The sequence below is a fragment of the Rattus norvegicus genome, chromosome 10 (assembly GCF_021556685.1).
Source record: "Rattus norvegicus strain SHRSP/BbbUtx chromosome 10, alternate assembly SHRSP_T2T, whole genome shotgun sequence".
NCBI lineage: Eukaryota > Metazoa > Chordata > Mammalia > Rodentia > Muridae > Rattus > Rattus norvegicus.
This window is the reverse complement of record NC_141543.1, coordinates 39,818,030-39,835,560: the sequence shown is the minus strand read 5'-3', so window position 1 is coordinate 39,835,560 and position 17,531 is coordinate 39,818,030. Positions and strand designations below refer to the sequence as shown.

General features: G+C 47.7%; 1 protein-coding gene and 1 pseudogene across 1 annotated transcript in view; one reads left to right on the top strand and one right to left on the bottom strand.

Annotated features, from left to right (window-relative positions):
* Window positions 1–2,691, bottom strand: part of Flt4 (Fms related receptor tyrosine kinase 4) — a 41,107-nt gene extending 38,416 nt beyond the window's left edge. Inside the window, 1 exon segment of the mRNA NM_053652.2 lies at window positions 2,634–2,691. Coding sequence (NP_446104.2) covers window positions 2,634–2,691 — 58 coding nt within the window.
* A 12,890-nt stretch (window positions 2,692–15,581) lies between these two features.
* Window positions 15,582–15,847, top strand: LOC148002842 (small ribosomal subunit protein eS28 pseudogene; annotated as a pseudogene).
* The last annotated feature ends 1,684 nt before the right edge of the window (window positions 15,848–17,531 follow it).

Genomic DNA, 17,531 nt, shown 5'->3' with positions numbered 1-17,531 from the left:
CTAGATGGAGTTGACAACTGGCTTCCTGTGCAGCCTACAGGCAGTAGCTGGGTGTCTCTGAGCACGTTCACACCCATGCTACAGAAAGCCAATGCAACATCAGTCTGGCACTTGGAAAACCCCTGCAGGATGGGGTCATGCCCCTGTCCTTCCTGCCATCCTGAGCAGGTGATGTGTGTGTGTGTGTGGCTATAGCTGCACAGAGCTGCAGTCTCTTTCCCTGACAGACTGGGAAGTTTGCCAGATTGTTCACCACACTGTCCCAGGCCAGGCTTTGAAGAGGGATCAGGGCCCCTTTTGCTACATTGCTCTGAGAGACACTTACATTTCAGTCTCTAGAGCTCTGAGCTAGGACCAGAAGGCCACAGAGACCAGTAGATCCCACTGTCCTGGACCTGAATGATACCTAAGAGCAGGAATATCAGAGAGGCAGCCATGTTTGCTGTAGACCATGGCAAGGCAGACCATCTTTAGATGAAGCCAGCAGTCCCCTCTGTGTCTGTCACCTGTTAGCTTCCCTCCAGACTAAAGTCCGGAGATGGAGTTTTTCTTGAAGCTGTCATCTGCCCTTTCCTGCAGGGAATCTGCAGGGTCAGATTATAGAACTAGATCAGGACACCAAGCACTGAAGTCCAGCCCAGTGCTCCACACATGCAGGAACGGACACTGGTGCCCAATGGAAAAAGGAGATCTCAGGACACACCTTGAGGCCTTTGGGGCACAGCTAAGACTAAAGTGTGAGTCTGTTGCCTTTGAGGGCTTTATTTTAGGGTTCCCAGGCTTCACGCAGGTCTCCTACTCTGGTTTGCCTGCTCTGGGTGTGTGTTTCTTTCTGTATCCTACCGTGGACTTAAACATCTCGTCCTCTGTACTTGGGAGTTCATGTTCCCTTGGAGGCATCCCCCACCAGGCTGAGAGCTCCTGGATCCTCTTTCACCCAGGAGCGAGTGGGACCAGACACAGGGCTCAGGGAAGCTTGGTCTCTATTTATACTGGCAGCCCCCTCCTTTCCTTCCCTTCACAGCCCACGTGGTCATGGGTGCTTACTTCAGGGAACACTTCCACCTCGCTTCATTCCTACTGACCTCTGCTGCTCCTCACATTTCTACAATGTACCTGTCTTCCTTTCAGACTGTTTACTCCAGGATTCTAGCAATGGGGAGGGGGAAGAATTTGCACAGCTTACATTCCAGCCAATGTAACCTCCTGGGGCCTCAGATACCTTTCTTGGCTGAACGTGGGAGGTCTCCTGGGCACAGGAAAGTCTCATTCCTCATCCATCGTGTCCAACTAGAGTCCTGTTTACTTCTCCCACACATTCAGTCGCTTAACAAACACACCCTGAACATTGGCAAAAAAGCGTCATCCAGGGTTGGGGGCAGTGGAGCAAGAAACAGCCAAAGGGCCAGTCATTCTTCATGTCTACACACAGATTCAACACATCTTGCTCAGCTTCCCTGTCTGACGGTACACGGTGGGAGCTAAGAGCCAGGCTCCAATACCAAAAGTTGCATCTATTAATTCCCTGCCTGCCGGCTCCTGAGGACCTTGGAAGGTTACACGTTTCCCCTTAAATAAAAAATGTCTCATATTCTGTGGGAATAAAAGATGAAACATGGAAAGTCAATTTCTACAAACATGCAGGTCTCCTCTCTCTCTGAGGTCTTTTCAGCACATCTCCGTCGAGCATCAGGGGCTCTGTGATGACCCCGTCACCCTGGATTTCCAGGGATAGTGGATCCTGAGCGGATGCCCGTCTCATCCCCTGTCTCATCCCCACTACTTCCTTCCTGGCCCCTCCACGCAGCCCCCTCTGCTTCCAGAGACTCTTTTCAGCACTGCAGAGCCAAGCTCTCAACACAAACTTGAACCTGCTATTCCCTGTGCCCAAGGCTCTCCTTGCAACTTCTGCTTTATGGTTCAAATCTTTTATCCTTTTGATTCAGAGATCCCCTCAAATCCCAGGACCTCAGGCCCTTCACCTCGACGTGGATCGGTCTGGAACTATGGACTAAAGATTCGGCTTAGGTTTTAACTTGCATCTAGGCTCACTTGGGACAGCACTATTGTCAGGTTCCTGCAGTGGGGTACGGGTGGGGTGTCCCAAGTCCTCTTAGTCCCAGTCCAGAAGGTAGATGCCCGTCCGGAGCGCCCTCTGGGGGACCTCGGGGTACCGATCTCCAGTGCAGACGCAAGGCGTCGGGAAGTGCGCACCCAAGTGCGGGGTCGGGCGTGATCAATGGGGAAATGATTCACGCTGGAGGATCGGGACCCAGAGGCAGGGAGTCCTGGACTTCCTGGGGACTGAGTAAGGACCTGAAGGATCCAGACTAAGGATGCATTTCATCCCGCACCGTAGACTTAAGACTGGGACCTGTTCGCAGCCCCGCCACACTGTTAGTGACCCGGCTGCAGTCCCCGCCCGGTCTTTCCTGCTCCCCCGCGGTCTCGGTCTCTAGCCCCCGGGCTCCCCCGACTTCCCTGGCTCCAGTGAGCGTCCGCATACCCAGGTTCCCAAACTGCCCCGTCCCTTCTCCCGCCCCGTCGGTGCGGTCTCACCACTGGCCCCAGGTGCTCAGCCGCCCTCGGGCGGTTAAGCGGAGCGGGGGTTGGGCTGTGGCCCGGGCGCTCACCTTGGAGGAGTCCGAGGCAGAGCCACAGGCGCAGGTTCAGCGCAGCGCCCGGCTGCATCTCCGGCCCCTGGGCGCGGGTGGGACCTGCGCGGCCGCAGCTCTGGGCTGGGAGTGAGAGCGCGCGCCGAGGCGCCGACGGGGCGCGGACTGGTCAGCGGCCCGGGGGCGGAGCCGAGGCGGCCCGGGGCGGGGCTCAGGGGGAGGAGGGTCACCGTAGCCTTGCCCGCCCCTCGCCCCTCTCTGCCCCTTCCAGCTTGCCCCAGGAGAATCCAGCCCGGGAAGGAAGAGCACCCACTTTGCGAAAGTCAAGGGCGCTCAGTTCCAAAGCAGCTGCCACCAAGCACAAACTCCAGGGCCACTGCGGGTGGGCGAGGAGCGCAGGTGACTGCCCTGTCCCCCATGCGCGTTTTAGCATCGGGGAATGAACAAAAACGGGTAGTAGTGTTTTCTGCACCTCCCTTCCATCAGTAAGCAAAGTGGCAACGAATATAACGTTAAAACAGCTGTACGTTAAGTCTTAGCGAGCCCTGCAGAGGCCTCTCTCCCCACAGTGTGAATGCAGCCGGCACCTGGGTAACAGCCTCCCACTGTTCTACCACCATGATGGGCAGGCTTTAGCTTCCCCACCAAATACTTTAGCTCTGAGCTCATTCATAAGTCTTTTTTATCAGGTGACACTCCACTTTCTGTTTTGGCAAACGCTCTCGCGCAGACTTCCTTTCTCTTTGTGGTTCCTTTGCTAGAATTTTCCTATTTCAAAATATATCCCAAATGACAATGACGATATCAACCTTTTCTGCTTTTATGCACTCCGTTCACACTGTTCCCACGATCCCCACCTACCAGCCCGGGCTCATGCTTGCCAAAAGTCAAGGCCAGACTGTTGATGATGACGACCGTTTTTTAAAATGTCGCCAACTCTCTCAAGCACAGAACAGGAATGAAACTGCGAGGTGTGTGTGTCTCTAACATCGGCAGACAGCGCTGACAAGTTTTCATTTTAGTTTGTACTGAAATCACGTTGTGGTGTTAATTGGCTTTTCCCTAACTGCCACTGAGGATAAGCATATTTATTTATTTGTTTATTTATATTTATTTTTTAATTCACTTTGCATCCTGATAACAGCCCTCCCCTTTCCAGTCCCATTCTTCCAAATTCCTTCACCCATTGTCCTCTCCCCTTCTCCTCAGAGATCCACCCCGGGACAGCTAGTTCCAGTAGGACTAGGCACATCTGCTCCCACTGAGGACCAACCAAGCAGTCCAGGTAGGGCGAAGGGGATCCAATGGCAGGCAACAGAGACTGAGAATAGACCCTGCTCCACTTGTTAGGGGACCCACATGAAAACCAAGCTGCACATTTGCTACAAATGTGTAAGGGGAGCTCCTGCATGCCCCACGGTTGTAGGCCCAGGTTCTGTGAGCTCCCATGGTTCCTCAACTCCATGGGTCTTTTTGTAGTGTCCTTGACCTCCCTGGCTTGCTCATTTCTATCCCCCGACTCTTCTATAAGACTCTCCAGGCTACACCTGATGTTTGGCTGTGGATCTCTGCATCTGCCTTCATCCCATGCTAGATGAAGCCTCTCAGGAGACAGTTATGCTAGCTTCCTGTCTGCAAGCATAGCAGAGTACCATTAATAATGTTCAGGGTTCATTCTCTCACATGGGATGAGTCTCAAGTTGGGGCAGTCATTGGTTGGCTGTTCCCTCAGCCTCTGCTCTATCTCTATTTCTGTACATCTTGTGGGCAAGACAAATTTTGGGTTGAAGGTTTTGTAGGTGGATTAATGTCCCCCTCCCTCCTCTGGAAGTCTGGCTACAGGAGGTGGCCACTTCAGTCTTTATACCCACCACTGGTAGGGATTTCAGCTAGAGTCACCCCCATAGACTTCCTGTATCCTCTCCCATCTCTGGCCTCCAGTTAGTCACCAGAGATGCCCCTCCCTCTGCCAGTTCCCATTCCCACTCCCAGCCCTTTGGGACCAACCCTTGGACCACCTCTCACCACACCTGATCAACATTCCTGGGTGCTGGGATTAAAGGTACATGCTACCACCCACCTGTGAAATGGCAGCTCTTAACTTTACTCTTGTTTGGGAAGGTCAGGAGGTTTCCAGAGGCTTCTCTGTGTCACTGTTGACTGGGCTTTTTCAGGGTTGCTGTCAGTAGTCTGAAGGCCGCGTTGGTGGGAAGGCTTCAGGGTTTGCTGATGATCACCTGGGAGCTCTGCTGAGGCTGTTAGCTGCTACACCCACCCAGAACCTTCCCCCTGTGACAATCTAATACAATGACTTCTCCAAAGTGAATTCCACGGTCCTGAAGAAACAGAGCCTGTGCACAGGAAGTTCCCCCTACTTCTAGGTAGGGCAAAGCAAAAAGTGTAGGGTGGGAGGTATCGTGGAAGCCATGATTGGGATACAAAGTTGGCCACTGAGGAGGCCCCTCTCCCATCCATTCTCTTTTTGAGAAAAAAGTTTGCTCTGTTGCCTAGACTCTCCCCAAAATCTTGGGCTCAAACAGTCCTTCTACCTCAGTCTCCTGAGTGGAGTACCTGGGACTACAGGTGCAGCCATTGCCCCCACCCCCACCCTCTTAATAGTGTCTTTGGACTGGGGAGGGAATGGTGGTATTGGTTTCAAAGAGTGAGTCACTTTCCTTCTGGCCATTGTCATTTATATTCATTCGAAGAAATATTTTTTTTTTCTGCCTCGATACCACAAAGGCGTCTGCTGTCTTTTGCCAGTGACAAATTCTCAGCTTTTCTTTTGTGTTTAGACCCCAGGCATCTGCAGTGGCGGAGGAGAGAAGGGTCCAGCTTACCTTCTTCTTTTCCATAACCACCTGTGAAAAGATAATTCTTTCTGCACTGCGTTTCTTTCTGTGACTGTAAATGAAGCGTCTCTTTGGAACAGAACTGATTTTTTGGGGCTTTGTCTTGTTCATCCAGTTTTATGCTGATCTCCCACATTGAAGCTTTCTGTCTGGAAGTATATGATCCTTCCAACATGCTCATCAGAAGTGACCGCTGCTCTCTACGAGCTACATCTCCATTTACATTTCAGACTCATTTCTATCGGGTTTCTTCCTAGACACTTTTGGTATCCTGGGACTCTGGCTTGAATCACTAGTCTGTCACTGACTTGGGGAAGCTGATTCCCTTTCAACCCACAAACATTAAATACTGCTCCGTTTTAAGGCATAAAGTTCTCCGTGTCATTTTACACAGTTTTCTGTGTCAAGCTCTCAAAGTTAGACTTGGCCCCAGAGAGTTAATCTTCTTGTGCAGTTGCAAAGATAACCATATACGGACATTTCATTTCCTAATTATTTTCTACTTTTATGCGAAATCATTTGCTGTCTTTAAGAGTGGGTTTTCTCCTTGTTAGTGATATTTTAGAGCTCGTTGGATATTTAGACACAGAAATATAATTTAGCAGAAATATGATAATGTTATCTGCACTTTGTCCTGCCAGTCTCCTTTGACGAGTCGCTTTTTGGGGAGCCAGAGCCATGGCTCAGTGGTTAAGAGCACTTGCTGCTTTTGCAGAGGACCGGGGTTCAGTGGTCAGCTGAACATTAGCTCCTCTGTAACTCCAGTCCCAGGAGATCTGACGCCATCTTCTAGCCTCCTTGGCACTGCATACTGTGATGCAAACATACGCATACACATCTAACCCAAACCACATTCCTGTAAGGGGAAAATAAGTAAATCTTACAGCTTTCAAATCTTTATTTTTATTCTCTGTAAACAAATGTTTGGCTTCCATGTATGTCCGTATACCGTCTCGAAGAGCAGGGGAGGCTAGGCGTTAGATGCCCTAGGACTAGAGTTAGACAGATTTGCGGTGCCACATGAATGCTGGGAATTGAATTTGGGTCTTCTAGAAGAACAACCAGTGCTCTTAACCACCGAGCAGTCTCTCTCAAATATAAATAAAAATTGAAAAAAAAGAATGCATTTTGCATAGCCGAAGTTTTTGTTTTGTTTTGTTTTGTTTTGTTTTGTTTTGTTTTGTTTTGTTGTTTGCTTTTTGGCTTTGATGAAGTTCAATTCATCGATTATTCTGGACCATAACCTCACATAGGTTTTATCGTCTTGATTCAGAAAGCTGAAACAGCTATAGGCCTTACGGGACTTACAACCCAACATGTAGAGGGGCTTGCTTTTTAGTTGTTCATGGCAGAAAGGAAAGTGTATTTTGGCCAAGGTATCATCTCACTTTGCTTTAGTTTGTATTGACAACATGCTGGTTATTGGCTAGTTGTCTAGTTATACTCTGCTTTGAGGTGCCTTCTAGATTCTTCTGTCCATTCTCTACTGACTGTGGCTCTGTCATGACTCCTCATGCATCACTTAATGATGAAGGGCGTTCCGCGCAGCGTGCTGTCGGGTGACTTGCTGTTCAGATATCATAGCATAGACTCGCACGAACCTATACATCTAGGGTTTAGGATGTATACAGAACACAGTATTTCTCCTTTGGTCACAGTACCAAAACAGGAAAAGATGAAACCAAGTACAAGAAACTCATGCAAGAAATATGAAAGTATGTGACCGCTGGTTTAACACGGCCCATTCACTATGTCACGGTAAATGCCTTTACAGGTTCTAGGGTTCTATTGCTATGATGAAACACTATAACTAAAGCAACTTGGGGGTGAGGGAAGGATTTACCTGGCTTATGCTTCCAGATCACAGTTCTTCACCAAAGGAAGTCAGGGCAATTCAAGCAGGGTAGAAACTCAGAGGCAGGAGCTTATGCAGAGGCCATGGAGGAGTGCTTCTTAGTGGCTTGCTCTCCAAGGCTTGTTCAGCTCACTTTCTTATAGAACCCAGGACTATCAGCCCAAGGATGGAACAACCCACCATGGGCTGGGCCCTTGCCCATAAATCCCTAATTAAGAAAATGCCTTACAGCCAGATCTTATGACGATGTTTTTCCTAATTGAGGGTCCCTTCTTTCAGTTAATTGGTTTGTGCATCAGATCCAGAACACTATGGGTAGTACCATTCCTAGGTATATGGGCCTGGACTGTGTAAGAAAGGTAGCTGACCAAGTCAGGGGGTGCGAGCAATAAGCACATTCTTTTGTGCTTTCTGTTTCCAGTTCCTGGCTTGACTTCCCAGGATGATGGACTGTAATCTGTGAAACGAAAGAAACCCTTTTCTCACAAAGGGTGCTTGTCATAGCAACAGAGAAGTGAACCAAGATATATAGGGACCACATTATCGTGATGAGAAGCTCACAGCCATTTATCATCGCTCTTGAGCAACACATGCTGTGCAGAACTGTGAGTGTTCTCTCTCTGCATTTGTGATTGTGTAGTATGTGTTCATGGTGACTTTCTTTCTCTCTCTCTTTCTCTCTCTCTCTTTCTCTTTCTTTCTTTCTTTCTTTCTTTCTTTCTTTCTTTCTTTCTTTCTTTCTTTCTTTCTTTCTTTCTTTCTTTCTTTCTTTCTTGTTTTTGTTCCTCAAGACAAGGTTTCTCTTGGTAGTCCTGGCTATCCTGGAATTCTCTCTGTAAACCAGGCTGGCCTTAAACTCAGAGATCTGCCTGCCTCTGCCTCTTAAGTGCTGGGATTAAAGCATGCATCACCACAAAGTCCGGCATTGTATGGTGGCTTTCTAATTTTGTCCTATAAACAATTGCTTTTGGATGTTCTATTCTCTAACAACTGGCTTTTAAAAAGACAAAAATAGGAAAGTGTAACTTTAATTTTTTAAAAGTCTATTTTTAATGATGATTCTTAAATGATTTAACCCTCCTTCTAGCCCACCACCCACCAGAGGTAGTAGAAAAGAAAGGAAAAGAAGGGGAAATGGGTCTGTTCAGAAATTGTTCTTTGTAGTAAATCCCACCCGTGTTGTCAGGAAATCAGCAGTTCAGTTTACAGGTCTGCAGTGGCAGCTCGATCCACTCACCAACACTTCACGGATACACCAGCAGTCCAGTTTGGTAGTGTAGGGATAGCAGCAGCAGTGGCACGACCTAGCAGGAACAGCCAGACCTCAACTGAATTTGCACAAGTCAGCAGGAGGGACCAGGCGTGGCTTTAACTGTGCCTTTCTCAGTGAAGCAAAGATCAGCAAAGACTTGAGACCAACAAGCCTTGCACAGCTAGCTCTACCACCAAGCTCAGCCTCTAGCACTGTCTGTTGAGTTCTGTTTATACTCACGGTCTCCAAACATCATATGTTTTCTACGGGTCTTGCCTCACCCTTGCCTCAGCACATACTTCTCTCTCACCTGATATCTCTCTGCCCACTGACCTGAGTCCACGGAAGTGGCGAGAACCCACAGCATACCAATCAGAAGTTTTTTTTTTTTTTTTTTTTTTTGGTATGTTTCTCTCTATGGAGTCTGGACCAAAGGAGCTCAACTATGCCATGTAAGGCAGACCAATACATGTGTGTTAATAGCAAAGAATCCTTCATCGTGTGTCCTTTCATGTGCTTGCTTTAGCAGAACATCCTTTCACCTGTGTCTGCTTCAGCAAAATGTTTCTTTACTAGTCTGCCTTAGCCTTTCACTGCTTCAGTGAAACGTTCCATCACGTGTTTGCCCCAGCAAAACACCATCCAACAGAACCGACTTTCCAAAGAACCCTTAAGTTTTCACTTCAGGAAAATGAAGGGGTGAACATGCCACTGCCTTTAAACATCCTAGAAGTCGATTCAGCAAGGGCCAGGGTTTGCAACCATGGATGGAGGAGCAAAGATGACCAACACTGCTTCGGCTCCTTCCCTGATCAGATGAGATTCTCAGCAGTCTTCTCAGACACTCTTCACATGCATTTGTGCCCACCTTGGATCTGAGAACTGCTGATAAGCTGCTACTTCAGAAATGTGTGCATAGCTGCCTACCTCATGGCTGAACTAGGAACTGAATAGCCTGCAGTTTGCCTCTCAGGTCTTCTATTGGATGCTGCCATCAACAGACTCTCAAGTTCCAAAATAGTGATATTAGTCGAGTTCTGCCAGTGGAGTTATCTAGATAGGAGGACAGATTTCTGGTGCTTTTCTATTATCCAGCTCCATAAAATCTTGTCCTGAATCAATTAACTTTTTGACAAGGCTTCCAAGGTCACTACCTTAGGGGGAGAAATAGCTTCTTCAATAAATGGGATTGGTGCCAACGAGATAGTCATGTGCAGTTAAGTTGAACCTTTATCTCACATGGTCTACAAATATTAATTGGAAATGGGTCAATGACTTTCTCTGAAAGAACAGAGATGATTAAAAAGAATATATTAATTAAATACATTAATTAAATTTAATTAAATAAATTAAATGGATTCATAAAAATGAATATAAGAATTGAATGAATATATGATACATTATATATATATATATATGTGGAAGGTGATTTCTTTTTTCTCTTAGGATGAGATGGACTGCTGCCTCATTTTAGCTGAGCCAGTTCACCACAAGTGGCATCAAGAACACTTTCCCCTGTCACCCTTGCAACTCAGCAGCCAACATGAGAGACATGCACCTATGACAGCATGTTGGAAGTTTGAAAGGCAGATGTTGATCTCCAACAAGAAATCGTCCAGCCAAGGACATCAGATCGAATGTTTTAGAACACAGGGGGGAAAAAAAAGTAAATCTCCTAAGTGCTAGAAGCATTTTGATTAAAGCTTGCTAGGGGGTGCTACATGGTTTTGGTTTGAACTTTGGGAAAAGCCACGCTTGAAGGGACTAGACCACAGAGTTTATAAAACGAAGCCACAGAAGTAGGTAGGGAAGGGCGCTAACACTACCTCAGAGATCCTGCCTCCCCTGCCTCCCCCGCTGAAAGCTGTGCTTGTCACAGGCAAGTAGGAGGAAGGGAATGAGGCAAGACTTGAGGAGGAGTCAGATGAGGCTTACAACTCAAAGAGACTGGGAATCCCCAGTGCTCAGACCCTGGCTCATGAAGAGACAGACTGGGAGTGGTCATGGGAGGATACCCCAAGGTGTGGAGGCAGCACCTTACTTCTGAGAGAGCTGTCAGAAACAATGTGGGTCTTGTAGAAAAGATCACATGACCAGCTAGCTTGTGGAATGGGCTCAGAGAGATAATCAGAGTGACAGGCTCAGAGCAGCTCTGCAGAGAGGGCTCTGCTCAGTACAAGTTAGGGAGGCTGAGGAGAAGTCCCTGGATCAGTTCCCATAGTATTCCCAGCAGATATGGCTTGGAGGAGCTACAGGCACCATGGGAGGCTTCAGCAGAGCATAGCTCCAACCAGCCAGGCACATACCAGTGGTCAAAAATAGAGGAGAGCCCAGGCTGTGGGGGTACGGTTGAGGTTGGAGGAGGAACTTTGTGTGGCCTTTACAACACCCACATGGGATGGGTGTAGGGGTGGCATTTGGGAGACTTACTAAAGGGAGCCAGGGTCATCTAGGGAGGTCCAGATTTAACCTATAAATGGTTGAGATATTGGGAGAATGGTTCTCGGATGTAATTTCATTCAGTTATGAATAAAAAAATGTAATTCTGTGCCTGTGAGTTGTAGTGTGTGGATATTAAGACCTCCACATTTGTGTGTGAGAGAAGCCCTAAAACAGGATTTTTTTTTTGAATATCGTAATAAAGCCCCTGCAGCAGTTAATCCTAGTTGTCGACTTGACAAATGAGTATGGTCTGGATTAGGTTGGCCGGTGAGCATGTCTGTGAGGGATGGTCTTGATGGCCTTAACTGGCGTGGGAAGACCCAGCCCGAAAGCAGGAAGCACCATTTCCTGGGTTGGGGCCCCTGGACCGTGTAAGAGCAGAGACATTCAGCTGAGTAACGGACGCACACGTTCATTTCCCTAAGCTTTTGACCGTGGACGTGACTAGCTGTTTTAGGTTCTGGTTGCCTTGACCTCCTGCTAGGATGAACTTTAACCTAGAATAGTAAGCTAAATAAAGAGTTTCTTTCCTACGTTGCTTTCTATTGGGGAATTTTATTACAGCAACAGAAAGGGAGTTAGAACAGCTACCCAGAGTGGAGTACCAGACAGCCAGCCAGGTAACAGGACTAGACTTTTGTGTACTAATGCCGTGAGATGCCTGTGAAAAAAGGCAAGTGGAACTGTTCAGTGAAATTTATTCTAGGTGAAGAAAAAAAGAGACATCTTTTAGCATATTTTCTATTACTAACCCCCATCCCCAAGACTGGGTGATTTATAAAGAAGAGAAGTTTATTTACCTAGAAAGTCCAGGGGCTTGGTATGGGTTTTATTTTATTTTATTTTATTTTTTGGCTGTTTCATATCATGTTATAGGGCACCGTCCTGTGATACAGAAGAGTAGGTGCACTGGTTTGTGTATCTTGTCCTCTTCTAGAGACACCAGACCTGGGTAGAGTCTCCACCTTGAAGATGTTGTCTAATCCTACCACACTTAACATTATCACATCAATTTGGGGATTAAATTGTACACACACACACACACACACACACACACACACACACACACACACATGCTCGCTCACGCACATATGAGACAGGATCTCATGCAGTCCACCTGACTTCACCTCGAGTGCTGAGATTTCGGGCACGAGACACCATGTCCTTTTTACGTAGTGCTGGGGACGGAATCTAGGGCTTCGCGCATGCTCAACTCACTGATATGCATCCCCAGCCCCTCAACACATGACAATTTGAAGGAAAAATTCAGGGGTTGGGGATTTAGCTCAGTGGTAGAGCGCTTACCTAGGAAGCGCAAGGCCCTGGGTTCGGTCCCCAGCTCCAAAAAAAGAACCAAAAAAAAAAAAAAAATTCAAACTACAACTAGAGGAAAGAAGGAAGGGAGATAGGTAGGCCGGCAGGAGCTTTTCATCACAAAGAAGGGAGAAAGCCCTTCCCTCCCACCCCCCAACCCCGAGGAGCTCGGCCACCCAGCCTCCGGATCCCCTTCCCAGGCCACCGTCCTGCTCAGGATCATTCATTATGCACAGTGTGGAGGCATACTTGTTGTAGGGAACCTAAGAGTCTCCTCGGGACTCCCCAGACCAAGTTCTCAGCACAAAGGAGATTTATTTGCCCCAGAGGGACAGAGGGCAGGGAATAAGAGACAAAGGCAGGAGATGGAGGATGAGGGAGAAGGAACAAAGGAGAGGGAATGGGCATTTATTTGTCCCGGTGGGTACAAAGGTCTGCTTCTGGATAGAGAGGAGACCGATGTGGCCCATAGGAAAATGGTGGTTTATAGAGGTAACGGGAAACTCTGGGTTAGGGCAAGGTGTTTAACTTTAATAGGGCGTGTTAATTAGGGCAGCCGAAGTGGTCTTTTCATGGTTGGACTTCAGTACTTTGAGAGCTGAACCTTGGTGGTCAGCCTCAGGAGGAAGTGGCCCAATAAGGGAGTAGACCTTGCTGGTTAGCTTTAGGAATGCAATCCAATGGTTTTTAGCGAGGCAGAGAGTGTGGGAGAGAAGGGCAAGGCTGCCATGGTCATGTTTGCTTGGCCTGGTAAGGGTCCCTTCGCCTGTGATTGGGCTGGCACTGAAACTGTCCCACATGAACACAAGTACTCCATCTCTAAATATCTAAAAGGGGGTTGGGAAATGGGGTTTGCTTCCTTCTGGACTCTGAGAGACAGGTCTAAGAGTGATGCCTGAAAAATTTAAAGAGGCTCTATTTTGTTTGAAGTAATATATTTCTAAAGAGTACATATATGTCAGAACAGACATCAGACTACTCTCCCCCACCCCCGTGTGTGTGTGTGTGTGTGTGTGTGTGTGTGTGTGTGTGTGTGTGTACCTGTAAGTGGATAAAGTAGGAAAAAGGCCTTATTTATGTGTGTGTATGCACTCTTTTTGTTTGTTTGTTTTTGAGACAGGGCCTTGCCCTGTAATCTAGGCTGGCATGAAAGCCCCTACGTAGCCTAATTTGGCCCCAAACTCACAGAAATGCTTCCTCCTCAGCTTTCCAAGTGCTGGGGTCACAAACCTGTGCTGTCATGCCTGGCAATGTGTCTTTTCTTAGTGTCTACCTATTTATGGCTGTTGGCCTTGCATATCCATGACCTGTGTCTTCTACCTCACAGACTCTCACATATCCCTGTATCTCTCGACTCTGGACCCTAGCGAAGAACTATCTCAGTGATGAGAACTCTAAAATAGGACGTTCACAGGCTGAGAATATTCACATTCAAGGCTGAGACGCTGGTATGTAACAGGCTGGCTTGTACAACACGAAGCAATGATGGCAACGGTCTCTTGCCAGCTTCCAGGGCGCCACCATGTGGCCATATTTTGCCATGGGGCACCATGTACCTTAGATGGGTCACCTTTAAAATCACTCCTCCAGTTTATTTTCCCAAGACATTGGAGTGATTCATTTTATATTTCCACACCGTGTTTAGTGAGACTTCACTACTAGTATTTAGCATTCATCATTTGTCCTGTCGTGACCACGGTGCACTGGGACAAGCTGCATCAGGAGACAAGCTATTCAGACACTTGTGAGATTCAAAGACAAATCCCTTCCTTCCCTTCCTTCCCTCCCTCCCTCCCTCCCTCCCTCCCTCCCCCCTCTTACTTTCCTCCCTCTCTCCCTCCCTCCCTCCCCCCTCTTACTTCCTTCCCTCCCTCCCCCTCCCTCTCTCTCTCCCTCCCCTTACTTCCCTCCCTCCCTCCCCTTACTTCCCTCCCTCCCCCCTCTTACTTCCCTCCCTCCCTCCTCTTACTCCCCTCCCTCCCTCCCTCCCTCCCTCCCTCCCTCCCTCCCTCCTTCCATCTGTGCTGGGATTCGAGGAGGCCCAGTGAGGTACTCACACTTGTCAGATGCTCCCCACCTCTGTGCTAAGTACCTGCAGCACTTGCTTCTCCCCTCAGCTGTCAATCATGTCCATCCTGTTATGTGGCAGGCACTCAGGATATAGATATGAATAAGCGGGAGGTTCTTGCCTGTTGAATCCACTGCCCACGTGTGACATGTCCCTCATAGGCTCATGCATTTGAACACTTGAGTCCCAGTTGTGGACACAGCTTGGAGGACATTTTAGGAGGTAGAGCCTTCCTGGAGGAAGTATGTCCCTGGTCGAGGGTTTTTGAGAGCACATAGCATGGCTGTATTTCTTATATTTTTGGTTGTGAGCCTAGCCTTTAACGGCTGAGCCATCTCTCCAGCCCTATGGCTGTATTTCTAATTAACTCTGTTTCTTGTTTGTGGTGAAGATGAGAGCTCTCAGCTTCCTGCCCTGCTGCATTCTTGCTCTGCCATGCTTGCCCCGTGACTAGGGAGGTGTGAACCAGGATAAAGTCTTTCTTCCTTAAGTTGCATTTGGTCATGGTGTTTTATCATGACAAAATAATACACCAAACCACTACCATGTACTCAGAATGCTTACCTTAATCTGCCTATCGAGAAAGGGAAGTATGGAGAGAGAGAGAGAGAGAGAGAGAGAGAGAGAGAGAGAGAGAGAGAGAGAGAGACACCAGCACAGTCGTCCTTAGAGCAGGACTCCAGGAGGACTCCAGGGTTTATGGTTTGGAGCTGTTTAAGCCACCAGTGGTTCCCAGAACATCTCTTGGGGGATGGATCTTATAACCAGAAGGATCACATATGAATAACATCACAAGATGTGTTTTGAAGTTGTCTATGAGCTAAACCTGTCTCTGGGATCTTTGGCCTAGTCCAAGGTTTAGTCACCTGCCTTTGTGCCAATACCTTAAAAGCCACCTTAAAAGCATATGGGTCTGGAACAAATCCTCCATTTGTTACAGCAAACCATATCTCTTCATTCTCTCTTGAAGTGTCTTGGTGATTCCAAACGCATTGTGTTCTGGCTTAAATATAAGTTTTATTATTCATGGTGGCTGTCATTGGAAGTTAAAGACTGTCACTCACAGATCCAAGGACGGGAACATGTAACTTGTGAGGGGGATGCAAGGAAAATCTCCAGGCAGGGCTAGTCAGAAGGATGCTGTGTGTGAGAAGTGTTAGTACTCCAACATATCGCTGCCATCATGGATATGAGTCACGTGCAGCCCATCAAGGTAGGGTAACCAAAGTGCTGGGCAGGACTGGTTCACAGGGACAGAGCACACAGGTGCATGTAGAATTTATGGATGACACCAGCCCCTCTATCATCCGAAACATCAAAGGCCTCGTTGGAGAGGGTGATGTGCTCACCCTACGGGACCCAGAAGGAGAAGCTTGGAGGTTTCACTCACCTTGCTGCTGCGACCTGGATATCTACCACCTAGACCATGGGGTGTCCTGCACCTGTTAATTAAAGCATCTGTATTTAAAAAGCTGTTAGTTATTATGGTCTTTGTCCTCATAGGGAGGGAAGGATGAGACACAGTAAACGGTCTTGAGATTGGCCAGTTTGAATGACTTTAGGTAGGCTCTTAGGTTCTAGGCTATCCCCACTTGTGCTTGTAGTTGGTTAGAGTGCTTAAATCAGGGGGATAGTGGTCCAGAGGAAGGGAGCCTCATAGATGAGGGAGGTGGCTGTAGGATCAGTTGGTTTATAATTACTCCTCTATTTTCCACCCTGGTGCTAAAGATAGAGTCCATGCATTTTCTCTTGAGTGAATTGTTCTCTCTAGGTTTTGGCTAGAGAGCCAGTCTATCTAGGTTAGCTAGATCTTAGATAGTGAATTAGTTAGTGATCTCTTGCTGTGAGGAGACATCTTGACCAAAGAAACTTATAGAAAGATGCCTTTGGTTTACAGGCTCAGTGGGTCAGTCCATGATCATCATGCCAAGGAGTGTGGCAGTGTGTGTGTGTGTGTGTGTGTGTGTGTGTGTGTGTGTGTGTGCGCGCGCATGTGCTGGAGCTTACACCTGGTCTATAAGTTGTAAGCAGAGAGGGGAGAGGAAGAGGGAGGGGGAGAGGGAGAAGGGGAAGGAGAGGGGGAGGGGAGGAGGAGAGATTGGACCTGACATGGGCTTTTAAAAACACCTCCTTCAACAAGGACACACATACTCCAGCAAGGCCACACCTCCTAATTCTGCCCAAGCAGTTCCAGTAACTGGTGGCTAAGCATTCAAACATACAATCCTGTTGGGGGAATTGTCACTCAAACCACCACATTAAAAGGGAATGGCTCTCCTTTGCCTATAGTGGTGTACCGCCTGAAAGATATGCTAGGGCAACGGTGGCACAGAGCTTGTAGGAGTAACCAACCAATACCTGGTCTGACTTGAGGCCCACTTCTCAAGATGGAACCCATTTTTGACACTACTTGGGTAAGTAAACGTGAGACTAGATAACCCAGGGACCTAGAGCAAATAATGCTGGTCCTGAAAAAAAGAAAAATATGTAGCGATCAAATGACTCTTAATGATATTCTGCCATACTCATAGATCAGCGCCTTGCTCAACATCACCAGGGAGGCTTCCTCCTGCAGCAGGTGACAACAAACACAGAGACCACAGCCTGGAATGACAACAGAGTGAAAGCCCTTGGAACACTCGGCCCTAAGTGGAATGGACGTCTCTATCAGATCCCTTCCTCAGAGCTCAGGGAACTCCACAGAAGAGGAGGCAGAACGGATGTAAAAGCCAGAGAACATCGAGAAAACAAGGTCCTCTAAACCAACACGAGCACAGCTTTTAATAATTCACAGGGACCGAAGCAGCATGCACAGGGCCCTCATGGGTTTGCACCAGGTTCTCTGAGCTTTTATTACGGCTTCCAGTTTAGTGTTTTTATGCGACTCTTGAGCATGTGAGCAAGTGGGTCTCTGACTCTTGTGACCTTTCTTGGGCTCTTTTTCTTCTGTTGGCCTGTCTTCGATGTGATAGTTTTTTTTTTACCTTATTTTGTTTTGCTATGTTCTTAAAACGGAATGAATGAATGAATGATTGAATGAATGAATGTAACCCTAGCTACTAGGGTAAAGGTTAACAACAGAACTGTCATTTATATCTTCTGGGATGGAAGAATCAGTTTTCTCCAATGTAAC